The sequence below is a fragment of the Molossus molossus genome, unplaced genomic scaffold (assembly GCF_014108415.1).
Source record: "Molossus molossus isolate mMolMol1 unplaced genomic scaffold, mMolMol1.p scaffold_m16_p_10, whole genome shotgun sequence".
NCBI classification, from domain to species: Eukaryota; Metazoa; Chordata; class Mammalia; order Chiroptera; family Molossidae; genus Molossus; species Molossus molossus.
In genome coordinates, this window is record NW_023425345.1 from 62431555 (window position 1) to 62449453 (window position 17899).

Here is a 17899-nt window from a genome sequence, read left to right on the forward strand (position 1 = left end):
TTGAGGTTAAGAAGTGCCAAAGAGATGGATGAGAGAGAAAATTTAGGAGTTTTATTCCGCTCCTGGAGACTGGAATTTTTTCTGCATAAAAAAAAAAAGAGAGAGGTAATCATAATCCCTTCTTTCTAAGGAAACAGACAAAAGGACACTGGTGTAAAACTTCCCCAAACAATTCAATAGGAGGAAGTGCTCGTCACTGACTTTTCCCCCCCATGAAGGCACATTTCCTTCCCTAGTCTTTGCTTCACTTTTCTGGGAGAATTTTTTACCCCCCAGTGAAGCATGAACGGTTGTTAAGTGGAAAATGGAGGCTGAATTTTACGTGGTGGTTCTTGCCTGCTTGATCTCCGGGAGCTCAGGTGAGTGGGCTGCCTCGGGGACCTGAAGGGTTGCTCCAGGAGCTGGCCGGCGAGCTTCTGTCCTTTGAAAAGTGCCTGAAATGAGGCGGAAATGGAGCTAGGTCTCCATGGCAGTCCAGCCGAAGATGACGAGGAGAGGGAAGAAAAGGAGCCAGCGTTGCCCACACTGTTGAAATTTCTCTCCAAAAGAAAATAAGAGGCCTCCTCCTGTCCTGCAAATGCCTCAGGCAGCTCCTGAGGTGGCATCTTTACAGCAGAGAGTAGAGAGTCCTGAGGAGACATTTTTATTATTATATAACAGTCTGGGGGCATTCTCCATGCTTTTTTCCAATTAGGTTATGATTCTGTGTTTGTGTGTGTGTGTGTGAGTTAAAGAAAGAAAATGGAAGACATATAATCAAAGGGGCTGAAGAACTGTGGTGTGTTTAGTTTGGAAGTTGTTATTGGCAGGAAGGTCTGAATATTTTCATGGGAGAGCTGGACAAATTAAGTGAAAGCACATTAAAAATGGTTCCTGAGGCTGAATTTCTCACTTTTTAATACTGATTTTAACAACTGGGTGTTTAATTTTCTTACATCAAGCAATGCTGATATTTTAATCGGTTAGAATTTTGAGGGACAATTCTAGACAGATATTGTCACAAAATAGAGAACTGCTTCTCTGTAGGGTTATAAGAACTTTAGTTTGTGACAATTCTTTCATGGGTTATGGTTAGCTAAGAAGGTGTGCTTCGAAGGTTGTAAAAATGTGTCTTATTCTGGGGTAAATGCATCTAATTTTTAAATTTTTACTTAAACTATGTAATTAATAGACAAATATTTATTGCAATGATAACTTAAGGATTGAAAAACGGGGTGCCCTTTAAAGTTGGGGGTCAAGGTGAGATGGAAACAGTAAAATGGCTAAAAAGTGGAACGGAACTTTTCATAATTTCGGCATATTTAATGAGTTGGACTAAAACATCACACCAGAGTCTTTGGATGGTTTTGTTTCTTTTCCAAGCTTCCTTTCATCATTTCAGTGGGGGTGTCTTTTCTTCTCTAAGCAATGTGAGAGTCAAAGAAAGGGAGCTAAGTGTGACATTTTGACATTCTGACATCGTCAGCCTTGGGATTTTAAGTTCCATGTGTTGAATCTGGAGATATTTTCTGGAAATGATAGCAATAGCAGAAGATAAACCCTCCTGTTTTCACTTGGCTGATTTGTGGGTGGGTGGTTTTGTTTCCTGATGGGCCTTATGACTTGTTACATAGTTACTAGGTGAGCTTTCCTCTTCCAGAGGGGTTTCAGATTGTCCATACCCAGAAACAACAGTGCCTGTTCGAAAATAAGATCGTGGCCATGGGCTTGTGCAATGGGACCAGCCAGAACCAGCAGTGGATGTGGACTGAGGATGGAAAGCTCCTTCATGTGCTCTCTGAGATGTGCCTGGGCGTCTCCAGCTCCTCTGGCGGGCCTTCCCGAGCAGCCATCCTCGTCCGCTGCCCCCAGGCCCCGCGATGGACTTGCCACGAGAACAAAGGGTACCTTGAGGTGGAAAATGCCTCTCTCTTTCTCAAGAAACAGAGCACCAAGGCAGTGGTCAAGAAGGGCAAGAAATACCTCCATAGCTGGATGAAAATAGATGTCAACAAGGAGGGGAAACCAGTCAATGAAAGCCTCTGCTTAAAAAAAGGTGAGCTGTTCCTTTCAGAATCCATTCTGAAAGTTCTTCCGCTCAGTGTCCTGTTTCTGTCTCACTGTTGGGAAGTCTACGTGCCCAAACACTGTTTCTGTGGAAGAGTCATAAACTAATGGAATTGGATTATGTGGTGCACACCAACATGGAAGACTCCATCTTCCTTGTTAAAATAAGCCCAGCTTTGCGCTCTCTCTCCCCCCACCCCCTACTTTTCTTGCTTCTTTTATTACTTCAACAAATATTTATTGAGTTTCTCTTTTTTCCCAGACATTAGGCACTCTAGTTAAGCATTGTAAGATATATGAATATAGATCTAAGCATAGACACAATATACATGTGTAATGGCTAAAGCCAATGATCAGGAAATAAAATTTTGCTGATGTAGACACTTCTGTTCTCTGATTAGGAGGAACTATTAGAACATCAAAATGGTGCTTGAGAAGACTAGAAAGATAATAAATTGTGCTTGGGCAAATCTCTTTTTGTTTAGGGGTAGATATTCTTGGGGGATAATATATTTCTGAAATGGTAAGAACCAATATGTAGCCACAGAGTTTCTAATATGTTGACCATTGATGGGTATAACCTAGATGATAGACACATGTAAAAACTTGTATATATGGCCACAAATTCCTGTTGTAGCCCAAAATTTAGCTCTGCGCTAGAAACTTTTTATTGTGGGTACAACTTGATTTTCCTGTTTTACTTAATCATTTTATTACTTACTCCTCTATGAAGGGTTTGCTTTAGAAAGTCATGAAAGATAAAAGTAATAGAAGCATTATATATTAGGTACAAATGGATCTTACAAAACACTGGAGAAATTGTCTAGAAATGAAGATGTTCATCAAGGTCACGGAAGTTTGTCAAGGTTAAGTGAATTGTCCCAGATAATTTAGTGGCAGAGGTCTGGTTAGAACCCAAGTTTCTTAACTCCTTGTCCAGTGTACATTCCAATATACAGTGTCTCTCAAATGTCTGGCCACAGACTTTTGCCTGGTTGGCTATAAAAGAATCACCTGAGGGAGGGTGATTCTTCCCCCACTACTACCTCCAAGATTGTATTTCAAGAAATAGGGATTTGGGCATAATACTTTATGTGTTTAAAAGTTTCCTGGATTATTTTGATCATAATCCCATTTGGAGGTCAGCATATACTGTATCTGTAAATCTTTCTATTAGATGTTGATTTTTGATACTTATGAGTCTTTCCACCATGTTAATATTTGGATAGTTTTCTGTCACTCATTTATTTCATATTAAATAAGCATTTATTTAGATGCCATCTGAGTGCAGTGGGCTCTTTTATGATAGAAGGTAAGTGTTATAGTCCTTATCCTTATAAAACTTATGGCTATGAGAATAAACTACAAATATAAAAGTCAATTCGAAAATTCAAGTTTATCAGAGAATATACAGTATATAGCATCAATCTGTGCAATTCCTTTTCTGTAATTCAGGTCATAGGCCTGCCGTAAACCATATGGAATTATTGTAAATATTCTCTATATACGCAAGAATAGTCATCCCCAACTCTTAATCCAACTTTGCTTAGCAGAATATTCTTTCATTTAAACTTTTAAAAAGCAGGTGTAGATTCAGTGGAGAATTATTAAAGATAGAAGATAATTCATGGAAAAACTCTCTCCTTTGACCTTCATACAAAACATGTCCAATGATGGACTTAACTTCAAAAGCAAAGAGAATAGAATCAACAATTTACAGTTAACCACTGAACAAACATACCTGGTAATGCATGTTGGGGGGTGGGAAATGGACTTCTAGAAAAACCAGAGTTGAAATTTGTGCAATTGTGGTACAAAAAATATCTTTTTGAAATGTACATAGGTACAACACTTGCCTTAACACAATTATAAGGTAACAGAAGCATATTTCTGCTCCATCTCAAATTTATCATTAATTAAAAGTGCAGAATAATACTAGTTGATCCATAGTACAAAAAGCTCACTGATTTGCTAGATAATCCATTGTGAAAAGTTAAATTGCATTCAAATGTTTGCAATGGATGGTTCCAAATGCACTTTTTAAAAGAGTTGACAACTAAATATTATCATCTAGACCACAAATATGCCTGTTGTTCACCCATACGATGTGAATTATTTTATGAAGTTCTTCAGTAAAAGACATTTTTTGAAAATTTATTCTTTTTACCATTTCCAATAGTTAGACTATTATAATCTCCCTTTTACTTCACCTTTATTCTAGACCAATCTTGTTTAATATATTTAATTTATTCATGTATTATTAATATATTCAAATACATGTATAAATCAATCTTTTTCTAAGTTGTCATCTATTTTGTTTATCCCTATTCATATTATTTTCTCACTTTTAAAAAGCACATTGTATTTGGCATCTTCCTAGAGAGTATAGAAGTACCGATATAGTTAAAATTGTCTACTGCCAAAACGAGTTTTATTCAAGTTATTATTTTTTTAACATGCTTAAAAATTATTAGTATCACTAAAAGAAGGGAAACTAACAAATTGTGTATTGTCTTTATTATTATTATACAAAATTCCATTTCTGTTATTGATTTTACCTGAGCCAATCATAAACTAATTTATAAACTAAAATATACAGTGATTTTTTTTAAAAAATTCAAAATATGGTCATAATATGGTACAGTTATTACACATCACACTATAAGTAAGCTATTTGCAACTTAAATGCAAAACTTTTTTGAACTGGCCCAAGATGGTCCACCTTTTCTGGAACTGTGTTCTAAGAGGAATTGCGTATAATGTGAAAACAATGTAGGAGCAATGGTACAATAAAGCTTTTTAAAAATAGCTTCAACATATTGTTCCATTGTGTAAGAACTTTTCCTTGCATTTGTCAAAACACAGCTTACTCTTTCATGAACTGTAAAACGTATACACCTTTTAAAAATACATCAGAAGAATGTATAGATAACAAAACACCTAAAGATCTATTTTTATAATTTCATAGCACCCATTTCAATAAAGAGTTCAGGAGGTGGAAAGATAAACTTCTTTTGATCACTTTATATATTTATTTAATGAATTTTCTTTTCTTCCATCTACTTTTTAATCTTTTATATATATTTAATCTTTTTTTTTTTTTTTATCCTCACCCGAGGATATTTTTCAATTTTTTGTACAGATAGAGTGGGAGGGAGAGAGAGGAAGGAGAGAGAGAGAGAAACATCGATGTGAAGGGACACATCGAGTGACTGCCACCCGCACGACCAACCAGGGCCGGGGACAAACTGCAACCGAAGTACATGCCCTTAACGGGAACCAAACCCGGGTCTCTCCGGACCGCAGGCCGACGCTCTAACCGCTGAGCCAAACTGGCCAGGGCTATCTTATATATATATCCTCACCCAAGAACATTTTTCGATATTTTGTTCAGATAGAGTAGGAGGGAGGGAGAGAGAGAGAAACATCTACATGAAAGGGACACACTGAGTGGTTGCCACCCACAACACCCCAACCGGGGCTGGGGACAAACTGCAACCCAGGTACGTGCCCTTAGCGGGAACCGAACCCGGGTCTCTCTGGACCGCAGGCCAACACTCTAGCCCCTGAGCCAAACCGGCCAGGGCTACTTTTTAATCTTTTAATACCCACATAAGGAATAATTAGATTTCAGTTTTTGCTCACATTGTATATGTGAATAAAATCATATACTTAGATGTATATTAGAATCAACTGAGGATTTTGTTAGAAATGCAGGTGGTATGTCCCACACCAAATCTACTATATCACAGTTTCTTGGGGAAGGGCCAAGGCTTCAAAATCTAACCAACTCCAAAGGCGATTCTGAGACCTACCAAAGCTGGTGACCCACACCTTTAAAATTCACAAAATTAGGAAAAAAATGTGAAACTAAAGCTTCTTTCCTGCTTCTTAAATAGCACAAGTTAAAAACATAGACACAAAATGAAGGGGTGCTGAACTTGGATATTTTGTAGGTTCTTTCTTTGGAAAAATGGTGGTGGCCTAAATGGAAATGGGCTTACTTGGTTTGGGGTGTTTCATAAATAAATTTAGAAGGTTAATTAAAGACAATTACAAAAGACTGAGAATTTTTCCATAAGATATTCCAAAGCTACGTGCAATGGCAGTAAGCTATGTTATCCGCAGGGAAAATTTCAAGAATGTTTTGATCATTTATCTAATTTGGGGAGAGTCCTGTTTCATCCATTGAATTAATTATGTAAGTTGACAAATTTTTTTAAAAAGTGCTTAGGATGAGTATTTAGCAAGTGCTCCTTAGCAAGGAAGAGTAAACATAGGTTGACATGCGAAGACACGTAATTACATGCTAGGTATTTAGAAGCTTGTTTTTGTCCTAACCCATCATTAAATCTTTCTATCTTTTTTGAAGGTCTGAGAGCTAAAATTGTCAACTCAGAGGATCAGCACTGGCCAAATCTCAAAATGACCAAAATACTGATTTCCACATACAGAAATTTTTATATCCCAGCAATAGACAAGTGTCTACCTAAAGGGACCTTCAATTGCCTAATTCAATTAAGGCTGCTTCGGGGAGTTGGGGCTCTCCCTGACGTTGCAGCTGGCTTTGTCGTGTACAGTTGGGTTCAACACTCCAGGGATGAATAAGGCCCCTTGTCTATGTTCAGAGGGATTCTCCTGAGCACAGCGGCAATGATAGTGGCACAGGATTCTGAAAGATAAAAACAAACAGAAACTAAGGAGAATGTCCGAAACTCTACCAAAGCCTCCATCTAGTAGAATGCAGTGGGGTTGACATAACCACACAACACCCAGCTATATTTAAATGTCAGATAAATGACAAGTCATTTTCGGTATATTTCTAATATACAATTTAATATAACCTTTGTAACATTCTGTATTAGAGATATAGTAAATATAATGAATCATTGGTTGCTTAACACTATAATTTAACTGGGCATTAGGTGTTTTTTTTTGCTAAATCCAGCAACCCTCTGTACAGGTTACTTTATACAACCCTCCACATCTCAAGGAAAGAAGGATTAATAGCCATGATTATTTTATTAACTTTTAAGAGCACTGCTATCTATATCTTGCTAAATTTTAAAAATGCCTTTTCCATTTTCATTGTCTTTTAATACCAGACCCCCCCTTTTTTTACATACATTATCATATGAAATATGTTTATTTAAATAGAAATAGAAATGAATGCAGTTCAAAGAAGGGGTCAGGTTGCCCTGGCCAGTTTGGCTCAGCAGTTAGAGCCTTGGCCCAAGGACCAAAGGGTCCGGGGTTTGATTCACATTCAAGGGCAGGTACCATACCTGGGTTGCAGGTTCCATCCCGGCTGCCATAGGGGTCATGAAGAAGGCAACTAATCGATGTGTCTCTTTCACATCGATGTTTCTCTCTCTCTCTCTTTGCCTCCCTCTCTTCCACTCTATCTAAAAATAAGTGGGAAAATATCCTCGAGTGAGGATTAACAAAAAAGGGGGGGGGTTAAGTAAGGTGGACCACAAAAGGGGAAATGCGATGATTAATAGCATTTTCAAGAGACCTCCACCTAACACATAATAGTTACTTAATAAATAGTTGTTTGAATGAACCAGTAAAGTACTGAAAAGATCATCTTTTTTCCTGCCAATCTTTAAACCAAGAACTCTTCCAAATTATGGTATCCAGGAGTGGGGAACGTCCAGCCTTCTGGGCATATAAGGCTCATGACCTCAATACCAGCTAACATCACACACCTCACCAAATTAGCCAGACCAAATATAGCAGGCTAATTGTTAAGTTGATAATTTTGTGTGGCCCAAGAATGATGTTATAAATATACAAATGTCCCTTGGCAGAGAAAAGGTTCCCCATCCCTGATTGGACAAGACTTTGTGGGTTTTTATATCCCAGAAAACTGTGATTCACTATGGAGCTGATGGAAGCATCTAAACATACCACCTCAGCGCATAATTTACAGATCTTTCCAATGCTTTGTATTATACAACCATTCTCTAGAGTTTTGCTACACAGAACAGTGGTCCAAAGACCATCAGGATCAGCACTGACATCACTCGAGAGTTTGTTAGAAGAGCTGAATCTGACCATCTCTATTGAGTCAGAATTTGCATGTTAGCAAGATCCCCATGAGATGGAAGCACAGTTTAAAATTATGGCTAGGCAAACGTAATTCACAAACTAAAAACATTTTTGTAAGTATGAGCAATTCAGCCTTGCAAAGCAAACTTGTAAATTAATCCCACCAGCTCCTGAATTTTAAACCAATTAACTGTTGTTCTTCCAAAGATAAGTAGCATAGAAAGTAGAACTGTCCCATGATTTGGTATTCACAATTAGGGTTAGAAATAGTTTGCACTATGGTTAAAAAAAAAAAAAAAAAAATGCCACTATTTCCCAAGGAATCATCAATGCTCGTGGCAAAGTTAGGCAAGTCATTAACAGTGATCCTCAATCTGATAGTTTGTTCAGTGACTGAGAAATTCTGAAAGGCCCCCACGGAATAAAGGAAATATCTACATGTATTCAGTATTTCACACGAAGCTTTTAGAGTTCCATGGAACCCCTGAAACCAAGTCAGTGAACTCTAAATGTTCATAGTGTCCATTTAATTCTGTCTTCTACTCAGGGTTGGGATGTTGTGCTAGGTGGGTAGAGGATGGGTGAACTGAACAGGGCAGATGAGCGTTGTGACACTCAGTGTTATCTCTGATTTTTCATATAACTAAAGCTTACCCACACGTCCGTCCTTAAAGAGGTCTTCTTCTAAATAAAGTTGCTTTTATGTGAAGACTCCATAAAACATGAGGGTAATTTTAGCAACTGTCCTTTCTTCACCTCAGCTGGCCCGGGAGCAGACATTTCAGTAAGGAGCATTAGAAACACGTCTCCTCCCCAAGTCCCCACCGCGTGCAGCGCGCTGCCCCCGGGCCCGCAGCACCTGCTGGGCAGCACCACGGCCGCCTTCACCAGCGCGAACAGCCGCCCGGGCCCGCACCCCACTCTGCGGGTGGCCGGAAGTCCGGACACGTCGTGGGTTCCCTGGCCCACTCGGCCCTCCCCCAGCAAAGAGGTGAGAGGACAGGGGCGGGGCGGGTGGTTCGTGGGGCGCTCGGAAAGCCCAGGCTGGGAGAGACGTGCTCTGCTGGCGGCCCTGCTCAGCGGGTGACCGGCGGCCTCGTCCCAGCTGCGGCTTGGCTTGCGCGGGGACGCGTTGTGTGTGATGAGACACATCTTTAAAATCGAATGCAGACGCTCTACATCTTTCCCACATGAACAGGATTCGGCCACGTTTCTGAACCTCAGTCAGGGTTCATAGTCTTGTGCATAACCTAAAACCAAGAAATAGACATTGAAATCGGTACCCTGTAGGTCCCCAGCATTCATGTCACAGCCGTGTATGTTCATAAGGGAGGAGAAACAGTCACAGAGCAATGGAAGGTTAGGGATCACGGTTATTGATTTCTGAACTTGGCCAAGGTCAGCGAAGTCTCGGACCAACTCCACATGGGCATCCACAGGAGGACAGATAATCACATGGCTGAGGGACAGCGGTGCCCGGGCACAGAGATTGCTGTCGTAGTGTTTCTGTTCCAGGTGTTCGTCTCTTTGGCTTTGCTTCCCACTGGGGTTTGTAGGCCATCATTTTAGGCAATAATAGTGCAATTAAGCAAATCCAACAAGCCAAGGTTTCATTTGACGGTGTCTAGTTGTTTCCTGATAAGGAACCCGATCATTTAAAGAAAGCCGAAGCCCTGTGCTGTGCACATGGCGTTCATTGTGGTGCTCTGGTTGCTTTTGCTTTGTGCAGAATTGAATATCGCATATGGTTTCCAGATAGTGAGCCGATACTTCATTATCTATCACAAAACAAATACAGCCAGGCCTTGGAACAATTCTTGGGATTTTATTTTTATCTCCACTTTTCCTTTACAATAAATCTTCCCCATGACCTAGCTCTTCCCCAGCCTCTGAATAGAAAGGCCTCATGACTTTTCTGGACACTCTTCACATCACTTTAAAACTCACTTCACTTACAAAAATACCCGTTTCAGGATGTAACCCAAACTCTAAATTCAATTGAAATGTTAGCTCCTCCTTTCTCATCATCTATTATCAGTTCGAACTTGAAGTAGAAAAAGGGAACGTGTCCAAATTCCCTCACTCCCAAGCTAGCTTTTTACCCACCTCTTCGGGTTTGACCACTATGGTTCCAGACCTGTCTGGGCTTGGAAAGTGGGGAAGGAAGACAGGAATTGGGAGAAGGGGAGCTGGTGCTTAACGATGCTGTCATGGACTGGCCCTGGGCTCTCCCTCAGCCTCCAAGTCCCCAGCCCTCACCACTTATTTTTTATATGGAATGCTTCTTGGTGGAGCACCTTCTCGTTTTGGCTGAATGTGCCTCCACCAAAACTGCAATCTAATATCAATTTAAAAGAGTATTCAGTCCAACCAGTGTGGCTCAGTGGTTGAGCGTCGACCCAGGCACCAAGAGATTGTGGGTTTGATTCCTGGTCAGGGCACATGCCCAGGTTGTGGGCCAAATCCCCAGTGGGGGACATGTAGGAGGTGGCCAATCGATGTTCTCTCCCATCGATGTTTTTATCTCTCACTCCCTCTCACTTCTTCTCTTTCTAAAAAAATCAATAAAAAAGAATATTCACTCACATATGAACTTAAATATGTATACTTTTCTCTAGTGATGTATATATGTTTATATAATATATATAATTAACTGCATCAAATAAGAAACATGCTGAATAAAAACTACAATAGAAATATATCTGCCGGAACACTAAAAAATTGTTTTTTAGAAAAATTTTTTCTATTTTGTCCAGGTTTGACCATTGTAAAATAGACACACAGAGAGCTCCCGGAGGGGCTCTGGCCATAGGCCGGGTTCTGCTGGGATGAGCCAGGAATGCCCAGCTCTAGAGCTGGATTTAGCGGAAGGATTTACTTTATAACAGTCAACTTGAAACAGCTGTAGTTAGACATTTTAAAAAGTGAGTCACTTGTGACGTAAAATGCCTGTCTTTGAAAGTAATCTTGGTTTCTATTTTTACTCTTGATAGGATTATATGTTTATTTATTCTTTTTTTTTAATTTTATTTTTTATTGGGGTGACTTTGGTTAATAAAATTATATAGGTTTCGGGTGTACAGTTCTATAATACATCCTCTGTATATTGTACTGTGTGTTCACCACCCCAAGTCAAGTCTCCTTCCATCAGCATTTATCCCCCTTCACCCTCTTCGACCTCCCCCTACCTCCCTTCCCCTTTGGTAATTGAAAGCAATTTTGAAAGGTACTCTACCTCAACACCCAGAAGGGTATAAGAGAAAAATAAAATTATTCGACTTAATTGCTTGAAGCTGTGTAAAAAAGAGCATTTCTATGTGCCAATTGTTTCCTTTATCAGATAGCACCTGGTGTGTGAGGATCTGGGACTGGCTTAGTGTAGTTGGACTATGAGGAAGGTAGGAACTATACCTCCTGATGGGAAGAACTGCAAAGTCACATGGCAACGGGGCATAGGTATTGGGTGGGAGCAGTCTGTGAGCATCAAACAATCCACATTGGAGAATTATTAGTAGTATTGGTAGTAGTAGTAGTAGTAGTAGTATTTCACACATAGCTACCTTAAACTTAAAGAGGTTAAGAACTTGCCCAAAGTTAGATGATTAGAGAATAGCAGAGCAAGAAGAGTACACACTCAGACACACACTTGCACACCTAGTCTCAGTCTCTTAGCTAAAGCTCCTGTTAATGAAGGTAAGAGCCAAGGAGAACACAATCGCTCGTTAATGCTACTGCAACGTTTTCCTAAGTTGACTCTTATTATAATAGAATTTTTCTTACCTTTCTCCTTTAACCTCTTTCCTCACAGCTTCACCTGGCAGGGTTAGGGGTCTACCTCTGGACGGTGGTAGACTTGGGCCAGAACGGGGCTTCAAAAATCTCTCTTCTCTCTCACCCTGGACCTGAATGAACACATATCATGTGCCTAGAGTAGTGCCTGGAAAATAGTGTTTAATTACTGTTAGCTACTCTTCTTGCTATTGTTGGATAATAATAGTATAATGTGGCTGTGTGTGTCTTTACACGGATAAAGTTGGTAGAATGAGAAGCTTGTCTATAGTATGAGTCGAGAAGTATCTAGATCAATGGTTTTCAAAATATGAACCCCAGACCCAGCACTTGTTTAAAATGCAATCGTTGGGCCCTGCCTTAGATCTACTGAATCAGAAATGCTGGGTGTGGGGCTTAGCCCTAAAAGTCACACTGATGCACTTCTAAATTTGAGAACCACTGATCTAGATAAATGTGATCCCCGGCCCACAATATCTTCCCTGAGGATTTCTAATGCCTTGGTTTCCCACCATTGATAGTACTTTTTTGTTACTGGGTTATGAGAGGGTGAGGATAGTAATGCTATAAAATCTAAATAATCAAGTAGCCCAAATTAACTTATCTAATTATAGCCTCCTGCAGTTACTTTCTAAGTGTACAGTCTTTAAAGAATGGGGCCCAGGTTAGTAAGCTGAGCCTAGTAAGACAAGGAACTGTTACTAGGCCCTGAGGTCTTTGTGTTCATTAGAAAAAGGTGTTTCTCACAGTCCCACTACAAATGCACACGACTTGGTAGTGGAACATGGGCTGGATTTTAGCCCCATGCACACAGTCAACCAGACACCCTTGTATACCACCTAGATGAAAATACACTATGTCCTCATGCACAGGTCCTGTTGTAGATCAGCCCAGATACAGGTGTCAGAATGTGCTTTGCATAGAGCAGTCATTGGCCATGGGAAAGATGAGACAGGCCAGGAAATCCTTCTGTTGGAGTATGTGAGTGATGGGTGTAGGAGGAAGAGTTAAATGTAAAGTGGCCTCCAGAGAGGGGCAGGATGGGCCCTGGACTTCACTTTAGCTTTAAAACCTGACCAGCCTCCGGTCTGGATCCCCGCTCAGCCACGTGACCGTGGAAGAGGTGGTTGATACAGTGATAAAGAGCTAGAGCTTTAGTGTCAGAGAAACCTGGTTTAAATCCTGGTGGTGTCAGCTCCTGGTTACTCAGCTCGTTATAATCCCTTCCTCTTTAAAATAAGGATAATGACGGGTACTCTATCTGCCTCATAAGATGGTTGTGAGGACTAAAATCTGATTAAGCAAAGTGCTTAATGCATTCGCTATACAGGACAAGTATGCAATAATGTTAGCAGTTAATACTACTTTTTTTTTTTTTGGTTCCATCATTTTTACCCTGCCACCTTCACGGGGCGCTTGTCAGACCCGATGAGTAACATTACTATATGGAAATGCTTCGAGAGGGGTCAGATGTGAGCATGCACTTAAAATGCTCCTCGCTGGCTCTGACTCTGCTCAGCAGCCCTAACTCGTGTTTGGAGGCACACCTTTCTCCTCCCCTCCCCACCCTGCCCCGGCCCTGGCCTGGGAGAAGGATCGCACTTCCTCAGTTTATGAATAGCTATTGTGGTGCTGGTCCAGGGTTCACGGTTCTGTGCTTCCTTCCATTGGACCTTCCAACGAAGGCTCACGTGAGCCTCCCAAAAAATGACAAGGCAAAGGCCAAAAATCCTCACCTTGCCCCATCCCCTCAAGGCCGGGGTAACTTCTTTTATTGTGTTACGTAAATTATACAGGAGGGTCTCTCCCCCCTGCCACCACGGTTCTGTGGCCAGAACTTCAGGTGAGACAGTATTCCCCGTTAGGAGAAATGCAATGATGTAGCAAAACAGAACAAAACAACAAAAAATCCCCTAATCATTCCTCAAGAGCAAGGACTTTTAGACTGTCTAGAGTGAACGGAGTAAAATATAAGTGATCCTGAGACTGCTGACCATGCAGAAAGGCCGCGTGAGGGAGTAATATGCCGTGGGAAGGGTGTGTTCCTGAAGACCCTCACTTCTAATTAGTCTCACTCCGGCCTAATCTGGGCACAGGACCGGTTTTCTCGGCTTGCCAAGTGGATTGCCATGTACCAGTAGCATAATACGGTTTACAGTTCATTCGACCCTCCCAGATTTAAAATTTCAAGGATTTTACTTATCTTTCATTTTATTTTAATTATAAGTGATTGGCAATGATTTTCCATTATGTGGACAAAAAGGATTGTGTTCATATATTGTCACAGAGTAAACCACGTGCACATAAAGCGCAGCCATGGAACAGAATGTGTGCATCGAAATGGGCTCTTTAACCCACCTCCGGCTCCCTGGCACATGGGGTACCTGGGAGACGGAGGTTGATGCGCTGGGCAGAGAGAGTGGCAGAGGAAAGGGGAAATGAGGTCAAAAGAGAGAGGAGGGTGTGTGGTTGACATAGGAAGTCTGTGGCACTCGGCCCTGGCCTTGCACTTGTCGGAATCATCTGGGAAGCTCTTTAAAGACGCAGGTTGTGAAATTCTCCCTCAGACCTCCTGAATCAGAATTTACTGAGGTAGGACCTCAACACCAGAGTGTAAAAATCTCCCCATTGATTCTAGTGTCCAATTAGGTCTGTCATCCCTTAGAGAAAAATCAAATAACCAGCTTGTTAGGAAAAAACTTGAACATAAGAGAAGTCCAGTCCTGCTGGAGATGGATGACCTGAATTTAATCACAGAGAAACGGTGGACGTGTGAAAACGGAGCAGAAACTATAGAAGCCAACTTGTATCATTCAAAAAGATCACTGTCATAAAGATCATTTTTAAAAGCTGAGGACTTGTTCCAGGTTCAAGAAGATTGAGAGACCTGATAACTCAATGCAATATAGGATCCCGGGTTGGGTTCTTAGTGGAGGAAAAAAACAAACAAAAAAAATGATGAAAGGACATTCCTGAAATGATTGACAAAATTGCAATATGGACTGTGGAGTAAAGCATTATACCAATCTTGAATGGCCCGAATTTGATTGACTTTACTGAGATTACACATTTAATTCAGGATATGTTCAGTCTACTCTGAAATGGTGCAGGTAAAAATAGTGTCTATGGGGAGAAAGAGTAATAAAGCAAATGTGCCAAATATTTTTTAAAACTCGTGGACCTGGATAAGGGCATGTGGAAGCACTCTGCACAATCCTTTAACTTATCTGTAAGTTTGAAGTTATTTCAAAATAAAAGAAATTTAAAAAAATAAACAGAGTAGTTTGCTGAAGTGCTCTAAGAAGATGGGATTCAATAGATGTTACTGAATTAGGGACAGACCAGGGTTTATACTGACTAAGACCTGTGCATCTTTTTCAAGGACCGGGAGAGAGAGGGTGGGGCAGGAGGAGAATGAACACTGAGAGAGAAATGATGAATTTGCAAGAAAAAGCAGTAAAGGCAAGGGTCAGCACTGGCAGATGAACCAGCTGAGAAGTGCGAAGATAAGATAAAGAAACTGGAAGAGACTGCTCAGTCCTTGAAATCTTTGTCATTTACCCCAGCTCCATCGTGATTGTACCTGCATATTCCCCTCACAGAGTAACAGCTTTGAAAACCAGACACTGTGAATTATGGTGAACAGTAACTGAAAGGGAAAATGCTATGAATTCCAGGAGCTGTCTTTGAAGTAAAAATCCTTTCCAGTCTTCCCACACTTTGAGGGATCAGGCAACAGAATGTTACCATGGCTAAACCCAGATGAGATGCCCACTGGGAACCTTCTGTTTGGGAGGTACACGGGAGACACTTGTTTTTTCATCAAAATTCTTCTGATTTGAATTTCTAATAGATCTGGGCCAGAGAGTACACCCTCTGTGTGTAGTTTTACTGGGTGCCTGCCCTTCATCTGTGTGTCAGTGACCATTGTTCCCAGCCCAGAATAGCAGATCTGTGGAGAAGGTACCAAAACAGTGTTTGACCCTGGTGGCCTGAGTCAGGTGACTTCTGGATTATTGGAGGAGGAGGAGACCTTCTGTGGAGTCAGATCCATCCATTTGGAGCAGGGGCTGCTTGGGCACATGTTTCTCCTAAGGCTTGGGTGCTAGATACCCTTGGGTTCTGTGATGCTAAGGGTTCTGCACTGGAGCTGAAGAGCACAAGTTTGTTTTAGATTTACAAGTACTTGTTTAGTGATGGGGGTTTGACTGTGTACTCTGTCAGTGTGTAGGTAAACAGTGAGTCTCCACAACCTGAATATATGGGGGAGATAGTGAAGAGATATGACTCCTTCCTTTAAGAGGTTTATAATCTAGCTGATGTTTTTTATCATTCCATTTTTTAAAAACATGATAAGATGCTTTGATCTTGCACTTTGATCATGCCAGCCCCAACATTCAGGAGACCCTGAGATGCCCTGTGTCGGCCTCATCCAGTAGGGAAGGTGAGGTGAGGAGCTGTGTGAAAGAGGCGGGTAGAATGTGGGCCCGACACGCCTCCAGTTTTTTATTTTTTTAAAAGGCAAAATCAAGATTTTTTTACATGTAAAATCTATTTTCTCAACATTGCCTACCTTTTCCAACTTTTTATTTTTATTTATTTATTTATTTTTTATCCTCACCGGAGGACATTTTTCCATTTTTTGTTCAGGTAGAGTTGGGGGGAGAGAGAGGAACAGAGAGAGAGAGAAACATCGATGTGAAAGGGACACATCGAATGGCTGCCACCCGCACAACCGACCAGGGCCGGGGACAAACTGCAACCGAGGTACATGCCCTTAGCGGAAACTGAACCCGGGTCCCTGTACTGCAGGCCGACGCTCTAACCGCTGAGCCAAACCGGCCAGGGCCTTTTCCAACTTTTTAAAACAATATTAAAATCACAATATAAATGCAAGGAAAGGCACCTGTGCTGGCCAAATAATGAGTCCTGTTTGCAACCTCCCGAGAGTCCATGGGAAGTAAAGTTCTAGCGAGCATGATACATTGAAACAAAAAGACAGAGTTTTCACTGTCCGTTCATTATTTTTTAAGGAGGATGAAAGGGTGACCAATTTTTGCTTGTTTGTTCCTATTTTCCTTTTTCTTAAAGACAGCATTAACCGTGTTTTCTTATCTACTGTGTTCGAGTTTGAGTATGCGTGAAAGTCGTGACCTAGCTCCTGAACTGGAAGTGTAACACACGGCCCTGCAGACAGCCCTGGGCCTTGACTGGGTGCATCTGTGAGCAGACTCATTTCCAAGGGTGGGGCAGCAGGGGTGCAGTGTGGGAATGGAGAAGCAGAGGTGCTTGAGGCTGAAAAGGTCATTAGTTTACAGTCACATCTGGTTTTCCGTCATTTGTCTGCATAGGATTAAAAAACTATGCTGCCGATTTGGCTCAGCGGTTAGAGCATCGGCCCGCAGACCAAAGAATTCCAGGTTTGATCTCTGTCAAGGGCACGTACCTCAGTTGTGGTTTGTCCTGGCCCTGGTCAGGGTCTTGTGGGAGGTAACCAGTCAATGTGTCCCTCTCACATCAATGTTTCTCTCTCTCTCCCCCCTCCCCTCTCTGAAGATAAAAATGGAAAAAAGTATCCTCAGATGAGGATTTTTTTAAAAGCTGTAACAAAAGCTACGCAAAGCCCATTTCCTCCAGATTAAAAAAAAAAAAAAAAAATGGTAGAGGGGAAGAGGGTGAGAAATGGGTGTAGAAAAAAATATCAGGAAACCTTAGAGATGTGCCTGAGAGAGATGGTGGAGCCTGCTGTTAGAGACATATCCGGTACTCCCAACCCCTCCCTGCCAAGATTAAAAAAATCTTGGCAAGGGCCAAAAGGCAGAGCAGCCATTAAATGTCAAATGTCATTTCTACTGAAGAGATTCTCTTGGGTAAGAGATCGAAAGCAATGATAACTTATTATCACTTGGATCTTCTCAGATAGACATTCTCCTTTGTGGACTTTGTCATCCTCCAGCATTAGTGGGTGCTCAGCATCCATGATTTATTGGTATTCATATACTATTATTAG

General features: G+C 41.1%; 2 protein-coding genes across 2 annotated transcripts in view; both read left to right on the top strand.

Annotated features, from left to right (window-relative positions):
- PTPRR (protein tyrosine phosphatase receptor type R) overlaps positions 1-1984 on the top strand; it is a 227553-nt gene extending 225569 nt beyond the window's left edge. Inside the window, exon 14 of the mRNA XM_036251020.1 lies at positions 1927-1984. The gene's annotated coding sequence lies outside the window, so the exon portion shown is untranslated. The remainder of the gene's footprint in view (positions 1-1926) is intronic.
- Positions 1-17899, top strand: part of PTPRB (protein tyrosine phosphatase receptor type B) — a 107252-nt gene that overhangs the window by 1387 nt on the left and 87966 nt on the right. Inside the window, exons 2-3 of the mRNA XM_036251019.1 lie at positions 1927-2035; positions 8862-9091. Of these exons, the coding sequence (XP_036106912.1) occupies positions 1927-2035; positions 8862-9091 (339 nt within the window). The remainder of the gene's footprint in view (positions 1-1926; positions 2036-8861; positions 9092-17899) is intronic.